We start from the raw sequence: 24,849 nt of genomic DNA, 5'->3' as shown, positions 1-24,849 counted from the left end.
CTGTACCTAATTTCTCTCTAGTCATGTCGGTTTGCCATCTCACCGGACTATGAGAGTGCACCATCTAATGTCCACATACTTGTGCATCATATCTCCAGCGTACTTGGTTGATCTTCGTTGAGATTGAGCGGTGTGGTCGAAATTCGGTTAGAAAGGAATTAATCAGTCGAATTTAATAGGAGTTCAAAAAGTAGGCAAGTCAAAAGTAATTTGTGATTAGACAATTGAAAAGAAAACTACAAAAATAGGTCTATTATTTAAAGCAATGAACAATAATGATGTTATAAGCAAACTTCACGGCGCCGTCACTATTTATCAGTCTCATGTCTCGTGCCACTTCCACATAGTCTTCCAAGAATTGTTTCTCCAAGTCTTTTGGTATTTTAAAAGCATTTATTGATGCGACATTGTCTGGAACAAATACTTAATAAAGGATGATATTATATCGCTGAACTCTTTAGCGTGTTCAAGTGAAAACTTAGTTAATATACAATAATAAAATAAAATTTGCTTTTATATTAGTACTTAATAAAAAAAGATTGAATTGGATTTTAACATCCGCTGCGTAGTTTAAGATGAGGTTTTAAAACCGCCACAGTGGCCCACGTAAGTGTGTCGCATTCCGGGATCAACCAGTGTATACCGTTTCAACAGGTCGGCATAATTATGTCGACTGTCGAGGGGTAATCATCTCTCGTCAGTCAACATTCTATTGAATCCCGTTCCATTTACCATCAGGTGGAGTGGGCTCACTTTCCTGTGCCTCTATAAAAATAATACTTTGTAAACTATAGCGGAGTTCTTGACAGCGAAGCCGCGAATATCAAACCATCTTATTTCTTACTGTTTTGAATCTAATTAATATAATCAATGTGAATGTTTACGAAAATCTTTGGATGTTCGTACGTTTGTTAGCAGTGAACGCAGAAATAGTTAAATGGATTTTAATTAAATTTACTACACGAATAGACCACATGGATTAACACATAAGCTTTTTATTTCGGTAATTTTTTGTCATATAAAATAATGGAATTTTTGTTTTTTATTTTTAATAGCTAGTCCTAGTGTCGTAGTGTTTCAAGGACTATTGCAGCAGGGAAGGCTTCTTACGCTGGGTAGCGTTTCTAGGACTTTTGGAGATGGAAAAGGAAAGGCTTCTTACGCTGGATAGCGTTTCTAGGACTTTTGGAGATGGAAAAGGAAAGGCTTCTTACGCTGGATAGCGTTTCTAGGACTTTTGGAGATGGAAAAGGAAAGGCTTCTTACGCTGGATAGCGTTTCTAGGACTTTTGGAGATGGAAAAGGAAAGGCTTCTTACGCTGGATAGCGTTTCTAGGACTTTTGGAGATGGAAAGATTTTTCACTCGGGTGCAATTGCTAACATCAAATAGTATATAAAAAATCTTACTTTTCAAAACATCTGTATTTTCGTAAACGAAGACTTTCTGCTTACATCGTACATCAATATGATGGAATCCAATGTTCTTTAATGATTTGAAAATAATATTGTCGGGATCCTGCATAAAATAAAATATTTGGTACTTTGGTATGAAAATAGATACATTAACTCCTTTTACTCAGGGGTACAAATAATTCGCGAGACACGGCGGAGTCAATGACTAGCCAATAATATAGACTAGCTTGACATATTGGAAACAAAATTCCCCTAATTAATAATTAATCATTTCCTTCTTTTAAATAATTTAACTTCTTATTTTCCAACACCGGGAGTCAAACCCAAAGCTTCATGTTTTACAGTTTATGCAGGCATTGGACAGACGCTGACAGAATAATGGAATTTTTTCTTAGTCCAGTCAAATTAACATTTAAGTTAGGAAAAATTTGCATAGAGCTGACAATTGGTATAGACGTTAAATATGTCATTACCAATAAAATATCAAAAGTCCAGATTGATCCTCTGTGTGCAATTTTTTTTTATTCTAGGTCAAAGGATAATACCGGAGATCAGAGAAAAATGGGAAAATCCGGAATTTTTGACCTTTGACCTTAAATAAAATCTTTTGCACACTCAGGATTGATGCGGACTTTTGACATTTTATTGATCATGACGTATTTAACCTCTATACCAATTTTCAGCTCTATGCGATTTTTTCCTAACTCACAGAATTTTTATGTCTATTTTGACTGGATTAACTGGAATACAATGGCAGCGCAATGTCCGTGCTTTGTTTTGTAGAGTTCAAATCATGCTATTGTTTAATGTGGGTAGTCGAATTGCTTACAATATATATAAATATAAGCTTACAGGAAAGGTACACAAAACGCTTATATATAATTTGATATTAAGACTTAACTTCTTAAGTTTTAGGATGGCAAACAATGGGTTATCAAACAATAATTTGTAATAAAAGTTGGATGCTGTTTCTCTTTTTATGCGCGATCGTATCGCTTACGATCAGGCGAAAGGCAAACACGTCTCGTCATTCAAAGCAATTAAAAAATAATATAAATAAATATGATAATCAAGCGGATTGCTCGTTTCCTCACTCAAACGTAAAATAATGTAATACATACCTTACAATCGTGATATGGCGAGACTATTGTATCAAAATATTTCGCCCATGGCGCCCATTTTTCTGTTAAGGAAAGAGCGTGGTATATGTCGTAGAAGGGCGACTTCCCTGAAAGAACAAGGAAACACTCGCCGCCAGGTTTTAGAAGATGGTAAATGTTTATGTAACCCATCCTGCAATATATTATTTGAGTGCATTAAAAATAGCCCACATATCGAGGTAGGTTAAAGGCTATATATCATCACGTTATGACAAATGGGACTGTAGCAGAAAAATGTTGCTAAAACGAGTTAAATTTATTCCTCTTAAGAGCTTTCGTTGCGCGCCGAGTAAGCAGTTAAAGTTATTAAAGAAATATGTAAGACGAAATTATTCCTTTTCAAAAGTTCTAAGAAATATACTATAAAACAAAGTCCCTCGCTGCAACTGTATGTCTATTTGAAGGGTTTAACTCAATAACTACCAAACAGATTTCGATAAATTTTGGTATGGAAATAGTTTGAGACTCTGAGGAGGCATTGACAACCTTCTATCCCGGGAAAATATTTAGCGTGTCTAATATAACAGAAAATGTTAACCAGAAAAAACTTACGCACGCGGAGCTCTGAGCAAAAGCTAGTAAGTAAATAAGTTTCCAATAGGCGGACGTAATTGTGTCGATTGGCGAGGGATAATTAACCATCTCGTCAGTGAATACTCTATATTGACACCACTCTACTTACCATCATGTGGAGTTGGGTCAATTTATCATGGCAGTAAAAAAAACAAGACTTACACGGGATCAGTGAGCCAGTGCAAGGTATAGAAGGAGAACACGTGATCAAAACTCTCTTTTAGATGTTCAGGTATCGGCTTCTCTATGTCGAGCACAAAGAACTTCATCCGCTCCGTCCCGTACTGAGCGTTTGCAAACTTTACGGAGTTGCTGTTGATGTCGCAGCCGAGCAGTATTTCGTAGTCTTGCGGTATGTAGGTGGACAAGATGCTGGTGACGCTACCATCCGCGCTACCGATGTCCAAAACTCTTGCGTTTGACCTCCATTTGATTTTTTTTGCGTATTCTTTTAAACTCTCTGCGGTATCCCTCTTAGTGACATTGTTATATTTGTTGAATAGCTCCGGATTGTCCTCCATATGTATATTCAACGTCTGAAATAAAACAATTCTTTGAGTGTACCTCAATGACGAAGCGTTCCTACAACCTGATTCCTATCATTTTCCCTATTAGGTTTATTTACGTTTCTCTTAGTTTTGTTTTTCTTTAATATTGACAGCGATATTTTAACTAATGCATAAATTTGCCTCGGGTTACCTTTTGAAAAATTTCACCCTTCCCCACTGCTGTACCTACCTACACTCTAAACTCTAAGAAAACTGACAGAGTACCATACGCATATAGAAATATCTGTGTCATGAACTTGTCTACAAACTTCGTTTGCTGTACCCATAGTAAATTTAAAAAATGGCGTCGACTAGAGCAGTGTCAAAGCGCTCCTAATCGAATCACGTTTATTCCGGACGCGTGGTGCTATACAACTGGCTTTGACAGTAGCAAATGACGCTATACTTGAGGTTAAAATGCCTCCTTACTTTATTCTTTTGTTTCTCACTTTACTATGTTAGGAAGTGGGCAATTAATATTTTCAACTCATTCCTACGTTTCTATTTATTTACTCCCGAAATTAATAATCAATCCTAATCCAATGTATTTTATCTAAGACTAATAATTCATTCATTTTTTTGGATAAAGCATGCCAATAACCAATCCATAGATTGAGTAAGCTATCTCTAAAAATAATCGATCTTTGAGAGGACGGATTACAGATTAGCTTACCCTCTGTTTGAAAATGGCAGTTTACGCTTGCACGTCCCTATCTACCCGTTTTGACATTTGATTGGATCGTTGTAAACAATCGTATTTTCCAATAGAACCAATTCCTCGGTTTACTACGTATGTTTCGAATATCGCTTACACTAATTTTAAACGAAAAGAAAAGGCAATAGAAATTTCCATATTCTCTAGTGATAGTGACGAAAGTGATTTGGAGGGACTAGCTCAGCTATCAGATTGGGATACTGATAGCGAAACTGAAAGTCGCGCTTCATAACGGGTAATGAAAAGTGTTAACTACATGCAGAACCTGGATGAGTTTGATTTCACGTTTAGATTTAGGCTTTCGAAATCTGCTTGTCAAACATTGTTAGTTAAACTGATACCGTATATTCGTGTTACTTTTACAAGGTAAATAATTTTTGATATTATATCCAAAAAATACCGTACCTACCGAACTATTAGGTACATAGGTACAAGGGGCAATTGCATCGTTTTTTACAGGAACTATGGTGTTTCACTGCTCCATCAATTTTTCCTGACATTGCCGTTCTATGCGCTGGGTATTATGTTGATCTCAATTACTGACTTTGTTGGGGTATCTGCATCAACAGCTGGCAGAATTGTGTATGACATTAGCCATTGCTGATGAGCAATGGCTAATTTGTATGATGAGTATATAATAACTAGCTTTTGCCCGCGGCTCCGCCTGCGTTATAAAGTTTTTCAGACTAAAGTTTTCCGTTATAAAAGTAGTAGTTTCCCGGGAGCCTATGTTCTTCCCGGGGTCTCAAACTGTCTCCATACTAAATTTCATCTTAATACGTTGGGTAGTTTTTGAGTTTAACACGTTCAGGCAGACAGATGCAGCGGGGAACTTTGTTTTATAATATATTTTTTAGAACTTTTTAAGTGAAACAAACCCGTCATACATCATTGTTGCATAACTTTAACCGTTTACGCAGCGCAGGCAACGGAAGCGCTCAAAACTCATAATTTTCCCCGTTTAAGCAACATGTTTCATTACTGCTCCGCTCCTATTGGTCATAGCGTGATGATATATAACTTTGAGCACTCCACAACAAAGGACTATTCAACACAAAAATAATTTTTCAGTTCGAATCGGTAGTTCCTGAGATTAGCCATTACTGCTCCGCTCCTACTGAATATAGCGTGATGATATATAGCCTATAGCACTCCACGAACAAAGGGCTATCCAACGCAAAAAGAATTTTTCAGTTTGGACCGGTAGTTCCTGAGATTAGCCATTACTGCTCCGCTCCTATTGGGTATAGCGTGATGATATATAACCTATAGCACTCCACGAACAAAGAGCTATCCAACGCAAAATAATTTTTCAGTTTGGACCGGTAGTTCCTGAGATTAGCCATTACTGCCCCGCTCCTATTAGGTATAGCGTGATGATATATAGCCTATAGCACTCCACGAACAAAGGGCTATCCAACGCAAAAATAATTTTTCAGTTTGGACCGGTAGTTCCTGAGATTAGCCATTACTGCCCCGCTCCTATTGGGTATAGCGTGATGATATATAGCCTATAGCACTCCACGAACAAAGGGCTATCCAACGTAAAAAGAATTTTTCGGTTTGGACCGGTAGTTCCTGAGATTAGCGCGTTCAAACAAACAAACAAACTCTTCAGCTTTATATAATAGTATAGATAATAATATAATAATCATTCTTTATTACAGCAATACGATATCAAACACAGAAATTAAAGATTGATAGATTGTATCTACGTATAAGAATTTGAAACCAAAAGTGTTAATGAGCTGCGGTATCCAAATAAAGATTTAACTATATAGTTTATTAGGATTTATTTATATAGTTGTACACCAACTTTCTGAGAAGGCTCAGCCCTGGAAGTAGAACGTATGATATTATAACGATGAATGCTACAATAAGGCCTGTAGGCAGGCGTCAAGCCAAAGCGCGCGCGCAATCCATGCCTAAAAAACAATCAAATACTTACTATTTCAGATTCCATAACACTGGATAATGTGTACAGAGTTCAATTATTATTATATGGCACCGAGTTTACTGCGTACTTCATACTAAAAACTAAACTCTTTAAAGATTTATTAATATATTCCGAACAATCTTATTAAACTTCTGTGTCAAAATATGTTAGAAACCACATTACTGACGCTCCATTTCAATTAGATAAATAGTTTAAATATTATGATGTACTAATTATGAATTATTTGTTTTGAGGGCCAAAATGCATAAAATATTTTTTTATTACTCCGAGTCTTTTTTGTAGCTATTTGGTAAATATTTAAACGAATAGTTTGTATGGAAGATAAAGAAAGTAAATTTTCTACGAATGAAATATAAAGGTGAAATAAAATGGAATGGTCAGGAGGGAAAATTTTGCAGTTTTCCATATATATTATAATTCTCTTTGTGTTGCAGTGACGAATTTGAAGGCGAGAAATTGAAAAATTTAATGTCAATGTCAATATACAAATTAATTTTTAATTCAAAGCAAATAAATATTCATTTTTAATTTTGTAGACCTAGTTTATGTTTAACTAAGCTGATCTCATTACTCCAAATTTTTAAAATAAAAAAATATAATCTTATAATATTATAATACTTTCTAAAATACTTATTAATTTCAAATATCGTTTCTTGGATAATATGGTAATATTAACAGATATTTTTATCGTAAACGCCAAAATAACCTTAGATTTGATATAATAATATTAATGTAAGCGAAATTAAATACTTAGTATTTTTTACTTTTAAAAAATGATATATATAAATATAAAATTTCAATTTATTTGCATAATTCTTTTCAAAAATATTTAACAAAAACTTTCTCCTGTAAAATTTGTTTTTGTCGGTTGCGCTAAAACGGCGATAAAGGCTCGACATGTTAAAATAAATGTAGTAGATACCTGCTGGTCCAGTAAGCGAATATGTCTTGCAATAACGTTGTCGCAGGAAGCAATGACTCGAAGTAATCAATATATACTTTAAAATGTAAACAATTATATTGTTTTATCAGTTGCTGGTACACTAGATATACAAAACTTGCTGCGATGATAACCCTGCTTTTATGATAACACTACGTTAATATAACCAAAATAATACAATCAAGGACGAAGATCGAGTGTAATTAACTAAAAGTTCGAAACGCGTAATATTTTTATTCTGACATGACAAAGACAACTGCACCATATGGTAAACTAAGTGAGGTCTTATAGAGTATTGACTAACAAGAGAGAGTTACCTCTTAGAGATTATTCCCCTTTTATACCCACCATTACAATTCCCATAACCTAGCGTCAGCCGTGGCACGCATTTATGACATCGAGCAATGAAGTTGGGGTAACCTCAGAGGACACTTGTCCATCTTAATCCCGCTCCGTAATTTTTGAAATAAGACGATAGAGAGGAATTAGATCGGATGCACACAGACTGATCGCGGACCGTGACGTACTTTGGCTAGGGGACTAGCATGGGTTTTCATCGCAACATAAAGTTCAAATTATTTGAAAACCTTTATTTTGATATTTTGTCGCCGCACCTCCCAATCATCTGCCATCTCATCCTTAAATGTGCCACCACTGGCCTGTGGACAAATAGGGTATAACACTCTTGAAAAGTCTCTCAAAATAATTTTAAGGTGATAAAATACCCCTAGAAATTTTATAAAAAAATATTCAATCAATAAAATAAAATATAAATGCCATTAAAATACATTTAAATTTTCCGGCGTAAATAAACGAAAACGCTAGAGGCCACGGTGCTGACGTCATTTCGACAGTATCATCATCAAGTGACAATATTGTTGCCAACTATTTTTGTCAAAAAAAAGTATGAAATTGTTTAAATAGGACAAAAAAGTATTTGGAAGAAAAAAAAGTATTTTTAAAATTAATGGTTTTTTTGTCCTAAACACATATCGACGGTTGAAAGGCTAATTGACTTAAGCGACATTTTTTTGCGACACTAAGTTCCATACATATTTAAAATCAGCACTTTTTTCTATTTTTTTAACCTAGTTAAAAAAATCGAAAAAATGTCGCTTAAGTCAATTAGCCTTTCAACCGTCGATATTTTTGTGTGCTTTAAGAACACGCTAACAACTTTTTGAACGCTTTAAAACTCTCAAAGCTACTTCCACAATCTAAAATTAAATTGAAATAAATAAATAGGTTGTATTTTATTTAATTGTTGTCAACATAATATGTACTATGTTCTATTATACCTAATAGTATCGATAAATAGTTCAGTACTTACCATTTATAAGATATAAATAAAACACATATCCACTCTAAGTGATTCGTTTTACATATCACAGTAAAGATTACAAATAAAGTATTTTCGCATACTTTATTTTTATACAAAATAAAGTAGGTTACTTTATTATAAAGTATGGTTGGCAACCCTAAGTGACAACGCTGTACATAGAGAAAGAGGAAAGTATTATAATTAAAATGAGCGCCTATCCTTATCCAATGATATTCTTACATTCAGGAGAAAGTGTAAAAACGCCGAAGAATTGTGGATTCAAGTGCCAACTGATATACTTAACTATGAGGAAAACTTGATTACAGCTTGCGAGAAGAGATCCAAATTTATTGTCCAACAAATTTGTCTAATTCGATAAAATAGAAATAGTGAACGCATATTGACACTTCAAGTAGTTTACTGCCCTCAGAACAAGAACAAGCATTACTGCCTTGATGACGTCATGTCATGGCGGCACTCGTTTCGCATATTTGTAAAACAGATAAAAAGAAGTCAAAACTTAGAATTTAATTTATAACCTTATGAATTTAAACTACTATTTTCCGATTGCTTTTTGATTAAACTATCTTATTTATGTATTTTTGGATTTTTTCTCACATACACTAAAATACCCCATTTGTTAGCTGTTATTTCCAAGTAGACAAGTATATGGTCTCATTTAGTAACGCAATGTCAAAACGACCCTGTATAATACCATTGTTCTGAGATAATATCTGTTCCTGTTCGACTACCTCAGTTGTTTAGTTGTGCTTCCGCAGAAAGAGTAAGGTTACTTACTGTGCTGAGTTCCCGGTTTCAAATTCTAGATCGAAAAACATCGCAACTCGATTTTTCTATCTTATTTTTTATTCTTAAGCATGTAACGTCGTTGGTCCCACGCCTGATCTCTCCCCATCATGTCGGATTGCTGTCTCACCGGACTTTGAGAATAATTTTTCGAGTAACTTTTTATTTTGAAGAAATACATTCGCATAATTGGAAAGGTCAAAAGAAATACCTATTTTAAATTTATTAATTGACTTTAAATGTAAACTTCCAGTAACGCAATATTTGCGTATGGCGCGGGAAATTGCCAATCTGTCCTTATCATTGACAGATTTTTGTTCATCTTGATGGCTCAAAAAGACAATATATTCATTTTTGTTATTGTTTTCGGGGTACTTTCTAAAGTAACAAATAATAAAGAAGACAGAGAACACCTGTGTATTGTGAAGACACATGCGCACTATCTTTTGCGTACCTGGCTGATCCCCGTTGAGATCAGCCGCCGTGACCGAAATTTGGCGGGAAAGGTTTTATCGCTGTTCCGTAGAACTAGCCTAAAACTTCAGTATAGTATTCATGAACGCAATAGATACCTACAATTACTTAACAATGAACAAAACAAAATTTACGAGGCCATGACTTTGATACCCGGAGGAAGATAAATATTTATGACTCGATAAGGTAAATGTACCATATTATGGTATATTAAGGCATTTTCTACTTTGATAATGATTTTCAGAAAACGTAGAAAGGCGATAGGAATGAAAACTGTTTTCTTCGAAAGACTGTTATTATAAGATGAATTTAGAACATTATTTAACGTCGTAGCTTTTAATTTATAGAAATAGTTGTTATTGTACCGCACCTCGAGTTTGTCTCTAATTCCGTGCTAAAATTTGGCTGCTCACATAATTCCGGAATACGTTGTATGTAACTCCGTGCTATGTTGAAGCATACGTTATCGAAGTCATAATTAAAAAAAATATAAGTCAAAGTCTTCTCCCCAAATTATACTTTGGGTATACCAGAATAAAGGATATGAGTGAAAAACTGGTGCACTTTATTACGGGAGTCAAAGAAAATGAATTAATTAAATCTTTTCAATAAAAAATCTTAATAGCATAGAAAGTCATACGACAATTATATGCATGCCATCGATATAAATATGTATTTTCTATGATTTTATAAAATAACATGAATTTAATGTTGATGGTATACTCCGCCTAATCGTTAATTTGACATAAAGAACAATAATTTCAGACTCGATTAAAAGAGGTAAAATAAAAAAAAAAAACATATACCGTAATTACCTCACAATAAGCTGCCTTCATCATTGAATTTATAAAGAATCTTAACACTAGTTGGAAATAAAATACAAAACCATTTCGGACTGATTTACCAGTATTGCGGCATACGTACACAATATAGTTCACCGCCTTAATTCTTTGCACATTATGACGGTAGCCAGAAATATGACAAATTCGCTAAAAATATGCTTTATAATAATTCGAATAAGCTATAAAACATTCTGTGGATTACTACTAATCAATCATTTCACAAATTTATATTACAACTTACCGGTATCATGTGAAATTCTTATAAAAATTACATTGTCCTTACGCTCACCGACAACAGAGCAGTACGGAACTAGTGTATATGCGACTGACGCATTTAGAGGCTTGACACAGCATTTAGAATTATTATTTAAATTTGAAAATCGTGTTATTTTGATTGTATTTAAACTATAGTTGATGTGCGTATTATAAAAATCATGTTTTTAATGGCTGTTTTCTTATTTTGCGACAAAAATTAGTATGGCACGACATAATGTACTATACCGGCATAGTGTACGTTTACCTTATTCATATTATCTTATATACGATTCGCATGTATCTGACAACTATTAGGTATTTTATAAAATGATATTATTATAACAGATATCGTGTTTCCCTGCCCCCACCCCTTCCAATGGGTCCGGCCCGTGTGCCGACGTATATGGTAATAATAATAATAATATCAGCACTGTATTATATACTGTCCCACTGTTGAGCACGGGCCTCCTCTACTACTGAGAGGGATTAGGCCTTAGTCCACCACGCTGGCCTAGTGCGGATTGGTAGACTTCACACACCTTCGAAATTCCTGTAGGGAACTTCTCAGATGTGTAGGTTTCCTCACGATGTTTTCCTTCACTGTTAAAGCGAACGATAAATTCACAAAGAATACACACATGATTTTAGAAAAGTCAGAGGTGTGTGCTTGGGATTTGAACCTGCGGACATTCGTCTTGTCAGTCCGTTCCACACCCAACTAGGCTATCGCCGCTTCGCCGACGTATATGGTAATAATAATAATATCAGCCCTGTATTATATACTGTCCCACTGTTGGGCACGGGCCTCCTCTACTACTGAGTACAATGGTAATAATGATTGTTAGTTCGCTACGATAACGCGCATCCATAATCGTTGATGTCTCATCCTCTCCCAGTGACCGTCCTGTGCTGAGGTTTGTAACCCGTGGGTTCCCCTCAGGTCGCTTAATGTTCAAGGGTTGCGAGCTCCAGAAGCGTTCATCCAAAAGTCAAGTGTTTGTATAAGCCGGTCCTTGCCAGACTCAAACTCAAAAAAAAGGATAACGCGTTACTCGCGGCTGAGCCCCCTTGAGAAAGCTTTTTCGCTATCACTGTAGTATCCATATCGCTATAGGACACCAGTGAACTCTATTAGAAAAAAAAAAAAGATTTTTCAGATATTTCTCACGGGACGACTCGCATAAAATAAGGTCATGTCCATTTACATACTATCGGCATCTTTTATATCGAAAAATATAGAATGGAACTTTTGTCCAATGAAAATCCATCACGTGGCCAGAACCACGAGTAACTTTTAGTAAGTAATACAATTAGCAAAACCAATTAAGTAATAAATTAAACACAAGTCTTTAAACAAATTATTTAATTTCCAATAACTCATACAAAATTTAACATACATTCAATAATAATTATAATCACAGCATACCAAGTGCCTTAACACCCACAGGCCATACAGAGGGGTTACCTTTGCCTTGTGATCGATATGTATTATTATTGACAGTCTTTTGAAGTTTAAATTACTTAAAATAGGTTGAATCTAAACAATCCTTTCAACATATCCCACTCCGGAGTGTGGTCGACACAATACCCTTTCCATAAACAGATATTCACTTAAATTACTTAATATTACGTACACATAAATATATAAAATCAAGATCTATTCTAAACATAGGAAAGTGTTGAGAACGAGATAAATTCTTACTTATTAATTGCATTTTACAATTAACTTTATATTTGTAACTTTTCATGGAAAATAACTATGGCATCAATACTACGAATTGAAATCAATAAATCCTTTATAAAAGAGTTTATAATTAATTCTAAAGTACTGAAATTAACCTCACAATTATTTTCCTCCATAAACTAATGCCAAGTTTATTTATAATAAAATCTCATTCCACTGTTTCGAAATAGGCAAAGATGTACACTGGCCTGACGACTAGCCGACTTCCCGATATTCTCTTAGAAATCGAGCCTGTAGCTAAATTTAGCACAAATTAGATATTTAAAAAAATCTTATAGATAATTTGCAAATTTAGATCGATTTAAGATAGAAATCGATTAGATTCTGACAATCGAATTCAAGTTTTTACAGTTTAATCAGCCCTTACTGCAACTACACTAATGAGGCGATATTTATATATAAAAGTAACTAACACTCGGAAACAATTCATTGACATATAAAGATATAACAGAAACCTTTATATCGTCAAATTCTAGTAGTAGCTTGTGTTGCCTACGCAAATAAATCGTTTCGTAAAGTTGCTATAATAAACAAGTGACTATAACTTTGCCACGATCTTCGATTCAGTATCGACGTACGCTTGGTTGTACGCTACAGTCGATGGAAGATTCTTTGGTCCGTCCACGACCACCGGCTTTTCAGTTCTTCTTTGGCCTAGAAAATAATAACAAAATAAATAATCCGCTGAAAAACTTTATAATTAATACAACTTGTGAAAATGCTACTAGTAAGAATGCAATTAGCGGGAATTCAACTAGCCGGAATGCAATTAGTGAGAATGCAATTAGCGGGAAAGTAATAATATCAACTAGTAAAACAACTTTAAATGACTTTGACTGAACGACGAGTATAAATGAAACTACTGAACTTACCGCCTCCCAAGAAAATTTTGATTAGAGTGGAGAAAGGCGAATCCACGAACAAAGTGAGGATGAAAGACACCACGAGCGTTATCACCAAATCGCGGTAGAAGTTGAACATCTGTGAAGAAACAATTTATATTAGTCTCCTAATTTTGGATGCCCAGTCTGTAACCTTTCATAGTATAGATATTCGTGGCATTGTTGATAGTAGTTATAGATACTTTTATCGACATCACCAAGTTACTTTCTGTCGGTTAGGATGATTAGTTTTAGAGGAATATAATAAGGAATCAATTTCATATTGGATGTTATAGGTTCAATGAAATTGCTGGACACGGGCCTCCTCTACTACATAAAGCTAATCCATCACACTGGTCTAACTAGTAAATAATATGAATACTCACAACACTCTGCGCAGTGAAGTAGAATGGCACCACGACGGTCGATACGAACATGATCATAATGGTGAAGTGAGTGATGTACATCGCGTACGAGATGCGGCTCGGCACCTTCCATATGCGCAGGCACAGGAACCAGTTTATCGGACCTGCGGCGATTTATTTTATACAGTAAAGTTTTTAATTAACCCATGCATGCTTGAGATGTTAGCCGGCTAACATGACAGTTACGCGTGTCACAGGAAAATAGCTTATAATTTATTATAATAATAATAATATAATAATAATAATATCAGCCCTGTATTATATACTTGCCCACTGCTGAGCACGGGCCTCCTCTACTACTGAGAGGGATTAGGCCTTAGTCCACCACGCTGGCCTAGTGCGGATTGGTAGACTTCACACACCTTCGAAATTCCTATAGAGAACTTCTCAGGTATGCAGGTTTCCTCACGATGTTTTCCTTCACCGTTAAAGCAAGCGATAATTCACAAAGAATACACACATAATTTTTTAGAAAAATCAGAGGTGTGTGTCCTTGGGATTTGAACCTGCGGACATTCGTCTCGGCAGTCCGTTCCACAACCAACTAGGCTATCGCCGCTTCGTTATCATCATTATTTATTATACATTTTATTATTATGTTGTATCATTCCTACGAGAAATCACGGCATAAAGGCCGGTCCTTTTGGAAGGCTTGCGTGGGGACATGGATCCAACACGTATAGGCCCCTTTAAGATACATTACTCTAGTTGGGGTTTATACACCTTGCGAGTACTCTCTCTGTCTGTACTTATGGAGGAAATACAGCCAAAGACAGCGCTTGCAAGGTGCAGGGACTATTGCAGAAAAGATGGGAATTAGGATTATTATTATTTATTATTATAATAAGGTTAATTTCCCGTGACACGCGTAACTGTCATGTTAGCCGGCGAACATGTCAAGCATGCAATGGTTCACAAAAAAAAAGAATGTCGTATGTAGAAGAAGTAAGACAATATAAATGTGCAGTCAGAATTTTATGATATGATACAAAACTATGACGAGTGTTTTCCTAAATTGTGCATACACTTATGGACACAATGCGTAGTAATTAACAAATAATATGTACATCACTTATCACACGTCAGTTTGACATTCATCATTGAACACTAAATGTGCGTAACAGACGATTATCAATAAAGCATAGAAAAAAACTATCAAGTTGTATGAATTCACTAACCGATGCTAGAAATGTAGAATTATGAATCACTGTACCCCTTAATCAAAAATTACCTTTTTTACGGATAATTTTATGCCATTTTTTTCTATAATTCAGTAACGGCAATAAATAACGCCTATTTTATTATTTTTGTAAATTAAAACCTAGTGGTGCAACATTGCTATTTTTATAGAAAAATTTATGTTTTAACTACGCCCATGCTTTCTGTTTAAGAGTGAGAATTTTCTTGCTTTTTCTTTTTTTGATTTATTGCATATGTATGTCACCTCTACGGCCTTTGTACGGTGGGTAACGTCAGGACAGCCCTGCAGGACCTATATTTATGTCACCCCTCTATGAACCGTCTAGTGACCATGTTACATTTGAAATGATCAGGGACCTATTTTGTCATCGCATGGAATCTTTTAGTGTTTATTGTAATATTGTGAGTCGAGGGGATCACTTACCGCCGTACCCGTGGTGGCAGGCGAACACGAGCCAGCCCAACGCCACGGCCCACGCCGGCCTCGCCAGCGAGTTGTACAGCGTGTCCACGGTCTGGTTGCGCCACGTCACGTCGAACAGCGGGTACGTCACGCCGAACACGGTGGTCGACAGCGTGAACGCGCACAGCCATAGTATCGCCACTGACGTCTGCAACAGATATTAATAATAATGATAAGTTTATTCAGTAAAGAAAAGAAACTCGGTAACATACATAGTTAGATATTGATATTATATATGCGCTTTGTCAACATTTTTGGATGTTGTATTTTCAAATTTTAATACTTTAGAAACTAGTTATAACGGTGAGCAATGTCCCGGCAATACGTATAAAAAACGAGTATCTTTTATAACGACTATCGGATACAGCGTTCAGGTGGTCCCTTCTATATCGTTACAAGCGATTTTCACTTATTTACTTAGGTTTCAGCACGACTATAAATAAACCATTTACCTTCGGTATAACGACGATTTTCCCTCGACACAAGTGAAGCAGATACCCGTACATCATTCCGATGAAGAACGGCGAACAACGGGTAAGCGTATTGAAGTAATACAGATTACTGAACGTGGTGTAATCACCGCTGAAATGTAATCATTTGCTTTGTTAGTTAATTGTTTTTTATGTTTTCAAGGTATCTTGAGTTTGAATATTTTCTACTCTGATGTCAAAATGTGGTCAAATGTGTCAGTTTAAAAAAATGTCATTGTCAAATATTGGAATTTGTGTGCGTGATGACGATGCGCCGCCTAACATCATGGACTAGAACTGGTTAGGCCTCTAACCCTTTCAATAAAGCCAGTTTAGATTTAATGTAAAAAAATAAAAATAAAACCTTTTAATTACAACACAAAACAAAACACGAATTATGTAATAAACTCGTAAAATAAAAAAAATACTTTCTTTCTAAAATGTTTTTATTACATAGATACGTTGTCCAAGCTCAATACTGGCAAGACGAAAGTAAGGTAATTGCCCGACTCGACGGCCAATGAGCGTGCGGCACTAACGTTGTTACGTCACTGTCGATGTATACTTACCTATATATCTTTTTCTAACGAATGTATGCTGCATCTTTTTATTCCTTCTTTGAGTCAATTTGTAATTATATGTACAGGTACGTGTCTATAGCAAATAGTGCGCCGTTATTATGTGCCATTTTGTTAGTGTATGACGCGTCTATTTGTAAAACGTCATTGTAAGCATTTGTGGTTTATAAATAAATAATTAACAAGTAGTAGAGATGTGATTATGGATAAATACGATTAAAAATGACTTACTGCGGCGCAATAGGCGTGGAGGGGAACTGCTTGATGGTGTTATAGACGGTGGCGGCAGTGATGGAGGCCACCGTGGTGATCGTTAAAGCGACCCACGCCACCCGTCTCCGCGTGCCCAGGATCCAGAACAGCACCAGCGGGGACAGGATATGCAGCTGGATGTCGATGGCCAGGTACCAAGAGTGGGGCAGGCACTGGAAAACGAATATTAGATTTTGACTGTCTTCTTGGCGTAGTTGTGTAGCTGAGGTTTGGAGTTCGATTCCTGGATCGGGGAGTAATAGATGTTTCTGTTCAGTTGGTATCAGCCCGCCTTACCGAACTCCACTATTTATTTATTGGTTTTTAAGGGAAACCATAAAAGCAATAATGAAATACATAAAAATAAAGCAAAATACGTAATGGCTCAACTAAGTGTCCACAATTAGCTCTTTGAACACATTAAAAATAATTGCAATTTAAACATACAAACAGTTACACGGAATTATTCTGAAGAGTCCAGGGTTCAATAACTTAATTAATGCGTCCCCCGGCCGGCATGAAAAAGTCCGCCACCAGGAGCATCATCAACGCCATTATTCAAACATGAACTCACCATACGATCAGGGCTGGCATAATTCTGAATGTACAACAGCGTGGTCCACCAAAACACGCGGCAGTTGTGTGTCTCGAAGACCACTCGGTTCCACATTGGCCCATCCGACACCCAGTGCAGGAAGGTCGCTTGGATCAGAACGAATGTGGCCAGAATGGGAAACATTCGCAGCAAACGGTTCAGATAGTATAGGTGGAGGTTTTGAAAGAGTTTTCCTGGAAGGAAGGAATTGGTTAGAATTTTATTATATAAAAAATATTTTATTAGTGGCTGCCTTGGTAGCGTAGGTGTATTGCATGCGTTACGATACCGATCTGTGGTCTCGGATTGGAATCCTGGATCAAGCAGTGTCGTATTGCGATTCTCTTGTCAGTGTACGGGCCGCAGTTTGGAATTTATGCCCGATATGGCGATAAGAACATGATTGGTTGGATATGTTTTATATCCGCCCGGATAGCGATCACCGTACACAAGGTGTTTAATGCCGCCATAGTTGGCGACGTAAGTATGTCGCGTTCCGGGATTAGCCTGCATATATCCGGTTTCAACGGTCCGGCATAATTATGTCGACTGTCAAGGGGTACTCATCTCTCCCTAGTCGACATTTTATCGGATTCCAATCCACTTAACATCAGGTGTAATGAGATGAGCTTTATCGAGAGCAAAACGCCCAGAACTTAGCTGTACTTAAAATTACACACGCGACGAAAAACTGTAAGTAAAATATTTATCCCCGAAGGGGTATGCAGAGGCGCAACCAGGGCACCCACTTTTAGCCAAGTGTGTCCCGTCCCATGATGTGATAGGGGGCGAGCCTATCGCCATATCGGGCACAAATTCCGGACTACGGGCTGATACTGTGCAGAAAAACTAAAATATCACTTTACCCGACCCAGCATTCGAAAATTTTTCAGGTGTGTCAAAAACATATTAAGTAGTTGCTATATGTTATTATGATGTATAACCAATATTACTGTAAAGTTCCATCCAAATCCGTTCAATAGTTTTTTCGTGAAAGAGGAACAAACATACACATTACACACATCCATCCTCACAAACTTTCGCATTTATAATATTAGTAGGATGTCATAAACACCAAAAATATTAACGCGACTGATCAAGAGTTTTATCAAAACGGGAAAAATTTACCATTATCATTATCGTATTAAGATTTATTTACCTTTAATTTATTTAGAGATAGTAAAAATGTGACTGCGCAATTTTAATGTACTTTAAAACTCGACATAACGTGGAAGTAATAGCATACAAATCTTAAATAGCAACAAACATTAAAATTATCTCTAGATAATCAATAATCAATTTGTCGGCATTGCTACCATTAGGAACGAAGTAATCAATGAATCACAATTCCTGAAGGTCGATCGAAGTGCAATGTTGTTAAATTATCAGATTTTTATCGATATTTACGAATCTAATACAGGTGTTTACGGCGAACATTATTAATACTTTTATTGACAGGGAAATACGTCTGGCGTTAAGCAAGTTTTTAACCGATTTGAAGAGAAAGAGGTAACTCAGTTCGTCACATTTTTATGTTTGTTCAGCGATAGTTTTTACCACGTAGTCAAGCGAACGTCGTTGAATAAAAGTAATAATAATTTACAGGTAAATCCTCTATGTTAGTTAATATAAAATTTTGTCTGCTTGTGTGCCAAATCTTTTAAGCAGTTTACGCATTAAATTCTAACAAACATCACAAAAATAAATCCATATTACTATTAATAATAATAATAATATCAGCCCTGTATTATATACTGTCCCACTGTTGGGCACGGGCCTCCTCTACTACTGAGAGGGATTAGGCCTTAGTCCACCACGCTGGCCTAGTGCGGATTGGTAGACTTCACACACCCTCGAAATTCCTATAGAGAACTTCTCAGATGTGCAGGTTTCCTCACGATGTTTTCCTTCACCGTTAAAACGAACGATAAATTCACAAAGAATATACACGTGATTTTTAGAAAAGTCAGAGGTGTGTGCCCTTGGGATTTGAACCTGCGGACATTCGTCTTGGCAGTCCGTTCCACACCCAACTAGGCTATCGCCGCTTATTACTATTATAAATGAAAAATAACTCTGTCGATTACAATTTCACGTTTAAACCATTGAAATAATTTCTATGGTTTTAGTAGAAGTTAGGATTGAAGAACTGAGCCCTTATTCTGTATGATAGTGTAAACGCGTAACGCGGCCGTGTCATGTTATCTTCGAGAAATGTGCATGGAATGGTATTCTGTAAGCCAAATTTCTATAGTCCTAAACATGATGCATTGTGTTACGTACTTGTTACGCACTGTCAAAATAACGTGCGGGATAGAGAATCAGGCCCCTGAAAACGAGAGCGTGGCAACTCGTATACGATGCGGGCGGATACGCGAACAAACATAGTTTATAACAATACGATCGAACCACTAGTGCCACAAGGGTAGGCACAAGTATAAGAAACTTACTTCTAGTCAACTTTCCAACGGTGGTGTAAACAACCAGCAAACCACTTATCATGAAGAACGAGTCCACGCTCATGGGAGCGTTGTTGATCCAGAGACCGCCGAGTGATGTGAACCACTGGGGAAAAAAAAACATAATAAGGCACTTATGCTGGGATATGTAGGATGTATGAAGAATTCTCCGGACTAACTACATGGTCATACAAAATACACCTTAAAATAAATTAAATAAATTGCTTTATTCATCACGTAGGCGAACATAGTTGCACTTATGATAAGTCAAGGTACATGAGAATATTTAATTATTACTTAATTAAATTAGCTTATATAAACAAAGACAATTTATATTGAAAATAATATAAATGAAAAATATAGTAAACAAAGAAGCCAGCTCGGGCTGGCAGGGAAGACGAAATAAAATGATGTATATATGTATTTTTAAATAAACAATAAGGGAGAAACGCGTCGCAATCCTCACCGGTGAGGACTATAAAAGCCCTAACCTAGCTAACCTACCAGCCTTTCACTAACTACCTAAGCGGTGACTACCCGAAGAAGGAAGGCAGAAAGATACTCCGGGCTTTATTTTTTGTCATCAATTGTCCATTCTTTTATAATATTATTATTAAATATATTTTTTTGAATAAGTCTTAGTTAGTTCTTAGTTGCACGGAATCGGAATTTGTGCTCAATATAGCGGTAGAATCGCTCCTAACACATTATAGGTTGGATAAAATCTCGTTAAAATGTGATTGCAATAATAGCATTTCTGTCTAACCCTCGAGGAACAAAGGTATGTATCAGTCCCCACCTTGGTTCTCCTGTAAAACGACCAAACATGCCAGATGTAGTCTTGAACAAAACGCTTCAACTGACTTTATTTACTGCCAAAACAAACAATCCAGATAGCTACAAGCAGGTCGATCCCAAAAAAATAATAATTATACTCTCAAATTATACTGTACTAATATAAGGGTACAATGTGGTTTTTATGCTTGTATATTTTATAATTAAATTTAATATTGATTGTAATCTGTTTTGCGTCTTAATTTTAATAAAATAAAATAAAAATAAAACTATCACACTCACTTTGATGCCATCCAGCGGGTTCGTTAGCGTACTATTGACATGAAGCAGGAAAGTGTGGCCCACGATGACCCACAGTATGGCGAACACCCTGATTCCGTCTAGACACTCGATGGTACCCGTAGCTGGCGTGTAAGTGAAGAGACGCCGCGTGTTGGTGTACAGCGAGAAAGCTTGGAATAACTTGCTGATTCTCTTTGGATCTGGAACAAAGATTATTTTCATTGATGAATGTATTTGTACACTGACTTCTTATGACATCAAAATAAAATTAGTTTCCGAATTTTCTTGCGTTTTCTTTTTTATTTCAATTATCTCTTACGTTTCGAAGACTGCAACGGCATTATAGAAACCCATAAAACCGTCAGCCACACTTTAAAACAATTTGAGCTCACTTGCGTACTATTAACGCATAGTTGGTGTACAGGTCTGGATCCGTAATGAGAACAACACACTTTCACGAACTTAGAATTTTTATTAATTATTTTCACAGTACGTAGGCGAGGTATATATCGTATAATAATTCGAAAAGGTCTTATAGGTTCCTCGTAGAGTAAACCATATCGCGATACAATTTTTTCCTGGCGCCATCTATTGGCGTGTTACTAGAACTATAATTAAAAATGTGTACAATAACCTGCGGCAAGTGATTGGTCTGAACAGTTGGGGTTGCGTTTTTTTTTTTTAGAAATATGAGTGTAGCTTCACTCAAACTCAATAGATTATACGAAAGACTGACATTCTGCTAATTATATACATTTTAGAATAGACATGTCACTTAGACATGATTATTCCTCGACGTCGAGGTAAAACGGCCGCCAGATCCTGTTGTTATCAAAAGGAAAAGTGACAGTAAAATATAATATAAGCTGTCTGGACTTTTATCTTACGCAAAAACGTGGAATCAATAGTTGATAACACACATTTCGTGTAGGTAATCCATTTCGATACTGTTGCGATGATTTCATGATTTTCACTATCGGCTTTGTGTTCTCCAGGCGGTTTCAATCAACCAATCTAATCGCTAACTTCGCATATATAAAAGAATCATATCGCCGCTTTAAATTAACAGTGACTTGAGTAAAGAATTAGTTACAAAAAACCTTTGAGAACATATTCGAATATTTGCATACTTTTAAGCCGCGTTTAAAATAACTTCACAAACTCACGGATGAACTACTGAACCGTCGGATGAAACTTGCTATGGGCATAGTTTGATACCATGGAAAGGACATAAAATACTTTTCATATCGGGAAAATATAGCACGACATTTATTCACGACAAACTTCTACACGCGAACGGAGCGGCGAGCAACTCACATTGTCCGCGAAATCATTTGTAAAAAAGACAGGTCAATCCGCATACAATTTAATTTGAATGATCGATAGTGACATATAAATTATCATAATTATTTAAGCTTAGGGAAACCCAAATCACGTGCTTTGGACGATAAAATATATAATCAATTAAAATATCACGACGTATAATGAAATTACCGTGTAATAACACACACAACATCACGCATTTATCGCCGAAGGGGTATGCAGAGGCGCAACCAGGGCACCCAATTTTCGCCAAATGTGTTCCGTCCCATGATGTGATAGGGGGCGAGCCTATCGCCATATCGGGCACAAATTCCGGACTACGGGCTCATACGCAGTGGAATACCAAACAATACTTTGTAATTCAAGATATTAGATGATGTTTCTACTGTTTAAGGGCGGTCATATCTCTTACCATCAGGCGAACGGCAAGATCATCTCGTCATTCAAAGAAATAAAAAAAGAATCCATACTCCAAGCTCATACTGAGCATAATATCCCAAATATGTTGTTTTAAACCTATAAAATACTACGTGTTGCGCGCAGTTACGCTTGCGTAAAAGACATTTCCGTTACTAAAGTCTCAATAACTGTACTTGCCCGTGGGAGCCAATTCCCGGGATAAAATATCCTACGGGTTATCTAGGACATGGTCTCACATTGCGCGACGAATCTGTTTCATCAAATTAAGTTTTATCACTAATAATTAATGATAACTATTGTAATGTGTATACATTACACTGACTACTTCCTAGGGTCGTTATTCAATTCATTCCTAGATTAGTCATTACGTTCCTAAAATAGGGGTGACGCGTCCAGGGGGTGACAAATGCAATGCTGCAGTCAATTACTGTGCTGTGTGTAGTTCAAAGTAAATACTTATGTCGCTATTCATAAAGTCCACAAAAAAAAATACATAAAAGAAATGAGAAAAATAAAACGGATATTAAAAAAACATATAATAATCAACATAAAATGCTTACCTGTTTTCAACACCACAGTGTGTCGAACATCATAGGACGTGCTCAGAATCGTGATTAAACCGATCAGAGAAAATAGGGCACTGGAAAATAAAATAAATATATTTTTACTCTAAATATCAGTCATCTTCATGCTTCCATTGTTTACTGGCAGCTTATTTGAGTTTAACATTCTGGGTTAGAATACCAGATCAGGGAACACCTTGCGAATGTATCGCTGGGGCCAATCTCACAAAGGTCAATATTATTTCCACAAATAAGTCAATTTTAACGTTGCAATAATAGCAACATATATTCATTTTAGTCTTCAAAAATGTCTTCCCAATAATTTTCATATAAAGACTACGCACACAAAGTTAAAACAACGTCCTCGCTTGTAACGTTGTGGTACATGGTAACGAAATACTTTGAATATTGTAGTCACACATACATAACATCACGCATTTATCCCCGAAGGGGTATGCAGAGGCGCAACTAGGGCACCCATATTGTAGTCTTTCGTATTTATTATTCTCAAATAGACAAGTCTTACGTGATATGTTTTTTCATAGATAGTCAAGGAAGAGAAGAGAAACGGAACAGATCACAAACATACATAATCTATAGACTTTATAAATAATGTTTTTTTATGTTTACGCGAATGTTAGACATTCAAATTAAACTATTTCTCGGATTTTATCGCGGTTTTAATATTTTTATTTTCTCCCGACGTTTCGAAGACTGCAGCCTTCATGGTCACGGGGGGGACTTTAAAAATATTTTTTTATTTGGTTTCTTAACATATTTGTCCACAGCACAAATGGGTTAAAAAACTCCTCTTAAGTAAAATTATCGCTGGCTAATATAAATAAATATATACTCACATTGCTACGTAGTCAGCAGCGGCCCAGGGTTTGTCGTTCGGAAGTCTACAGTACATGTCTTCATATTGTAAGCCGATGGCCGTACTGTTAAACATCAAACCATCTATCGCCTCTCTAGTGGTGCAAGCTTTGGGCAGGCATACAGCGACGCTTATAGCTATCGAGCTTAAAGATCGCCCACTGAAAATTGCATTACTGGTTACATACTCATGAGGAAAATAGCATATTTCTACTAATAACTCTGAGATAAAATGGAGATATATAAAAAATAATATAATAAAAATCCGGAGAAGTCCGAGTTGGACTTGCGCACCTTAGGTTCCGCAAATAGCTTTTTTCGTTATTAAAGTACTTATTAACAGACATATAACGGTTTTCAAATTTATCGTCCACATGTCTAGTACACTTTGCTTCTTGTCAAATTTCATGATTCTAGGCTAAGGACAGCACTTTATAGATTCTGAATTTCCTTATGTAATCGCTGAATATGCGACTTAAAAGTTAACATCTTTTGATCGCATTGGCTTACAAGTTTT

General features: G+C 36.1%; 2 protein-coding genes across 5 annotated transcripts in view; both read right to left on the bottom strand.

Annotated features, from left to right (window-relative positions):
- Positions 1 to 224: 224 nt before the first annotated feature.
- On the bottom strand, positions 225 to 7,982 carry LOC115444117 (juvenile hormone acid O-methyltransferase). 3 transcript variants are annotated; one of them, XM_030169768.2, is made up of 5 exons: positions 7,895 to 7,979; positions 3,310 to 3,683; positions 2,536 to 2,707; positions 1,409 to 1,517; positions 225 to 411 (listed from the first exon to the last, which is right to left on the bottom strand). In XM_030169768.2, the coding sequence occupies exons 1-5, from the start codon at positions 7,937 to 7,939 to the stop codon at positions 254 to 256; spliced, it is 858 nt and encodes a 285-aa protein (XP_030025628.2). In that variant the 5' UTR covers positions 7,940 to 7,979; the 3' UTR covers positions 225 to 253. The 3 variants fall into 3 exon arrangements, with proteins under 3 accessions (XP_030025628.2, XP_037298386.1, XP_037298385.1); XM_037442488.1 differs by lacking the exon at positions 225 to 411 and adding an exon at positions 737 to 1,287 and having other exon boundaries at positions 1,340 to 1,517; positions 7,895 to 7,982; XM_037442489.1 differs by lacking the exon at positions 1,409 to 1,517 and having other exon boundaries at positions 7,895 to 7,980.
- Positions 7,983 to 12,855: 4,873 nt separating this feature from the next.
- Positions 12,856 to 24,849, bottom strand: part of LOC115444118 (O-acyltransferase like protein) — a 33,946-nt gene continuing 21,952 nt past the window's right edge. For both annotated transcript variants that reach the window (XM_037442462.1, XM_030169770.2), the window contains 11 exons: positions 24,314 to 24,493; positions 23,454 to 23,533; positions 21,151 to 21,350; positions 20,065 to 20,179; positions 17,594 to 17,808; positions 16,999 to 17,192; positions 16,172 to 16,301; positions 15,681 to 15,867; positions 14,018 to 14,160; positions 13,623 to 13,731; positions 12,856 to 13,404 (listed from right to left, as the gene is read on the bottom strand). In XM_037442462.1, coding sequence (XP_037298359.1) covers positions 13,289 to 13,404; positions 13,623 to 13,731; positions 14,018 to 14,160; positions 15,681 to 15,867; positions 16,172 to 16,301; positions 16,999 to 17,192; positions 17,594 to 17,808; positions 20,065 to 20,179; positions 21,151 to 21,350; positions 23,454 to 23,533; positions 24,314 to 24,493 — 1,669 coding nt within the window. In that variant the 3' untranslated portion in view covers positions 12,856 to 13,288. The remainder of the gene's footprint in view (positions 13,405 to 13,622; positions 13,732 to 14,017; positions 14,161 to 15,680; positions 15,868 to 16,171; positions 16,302 to 16,998; positions 17,193 to 17,593; positions 17,809 to 20,064; positions 20,180 to 21,150; positions 21,351 to 23,453; positions 23,534 to 24,313; positions 24,494 to 24,849) is intronic.

This window comes from Manduca sexta, chromosome 24 (genome assembly GCF_014839805.1).
Source record: "Manduca sexta isolate Smith_Timp_Sample1 chromosome 24, JHU_Msex_v1.0, whole genome shotgun sequence".
NCBI lineage: Eukaryota > Metazoa > Arthropoda > Insecta > Lepidoptera > Sphingidae > Manduca > Manduca sexta.
This window is presented reverse-complemented; position numbering and strand designations above follow the sequence as displayed.

Bases quoted from the DNA above. Each gene is read 5' to 3' on its own strand.
- LOC115444117 (XM_030169768.2), bottom strand. From the start codon at position 7,939: ATGGCAGATGATTGGGAGGTGCGGCGACAAAATATCAAAATAAAG. The intron at 2,708-3,309 runs GTAAGTCTTGTT...AATATATTGCAG, and splicing joins CACTGGCTCACTGATCCCGT to GATGGGTTACATAAACATTT. The intron at 412-1,408 runs GTAAGATTTTTT...TATTTGTTCCAG, and splicing joins AAATACAGATGTTTTGAAAA to ACAATGTCGCATCAATAAAT.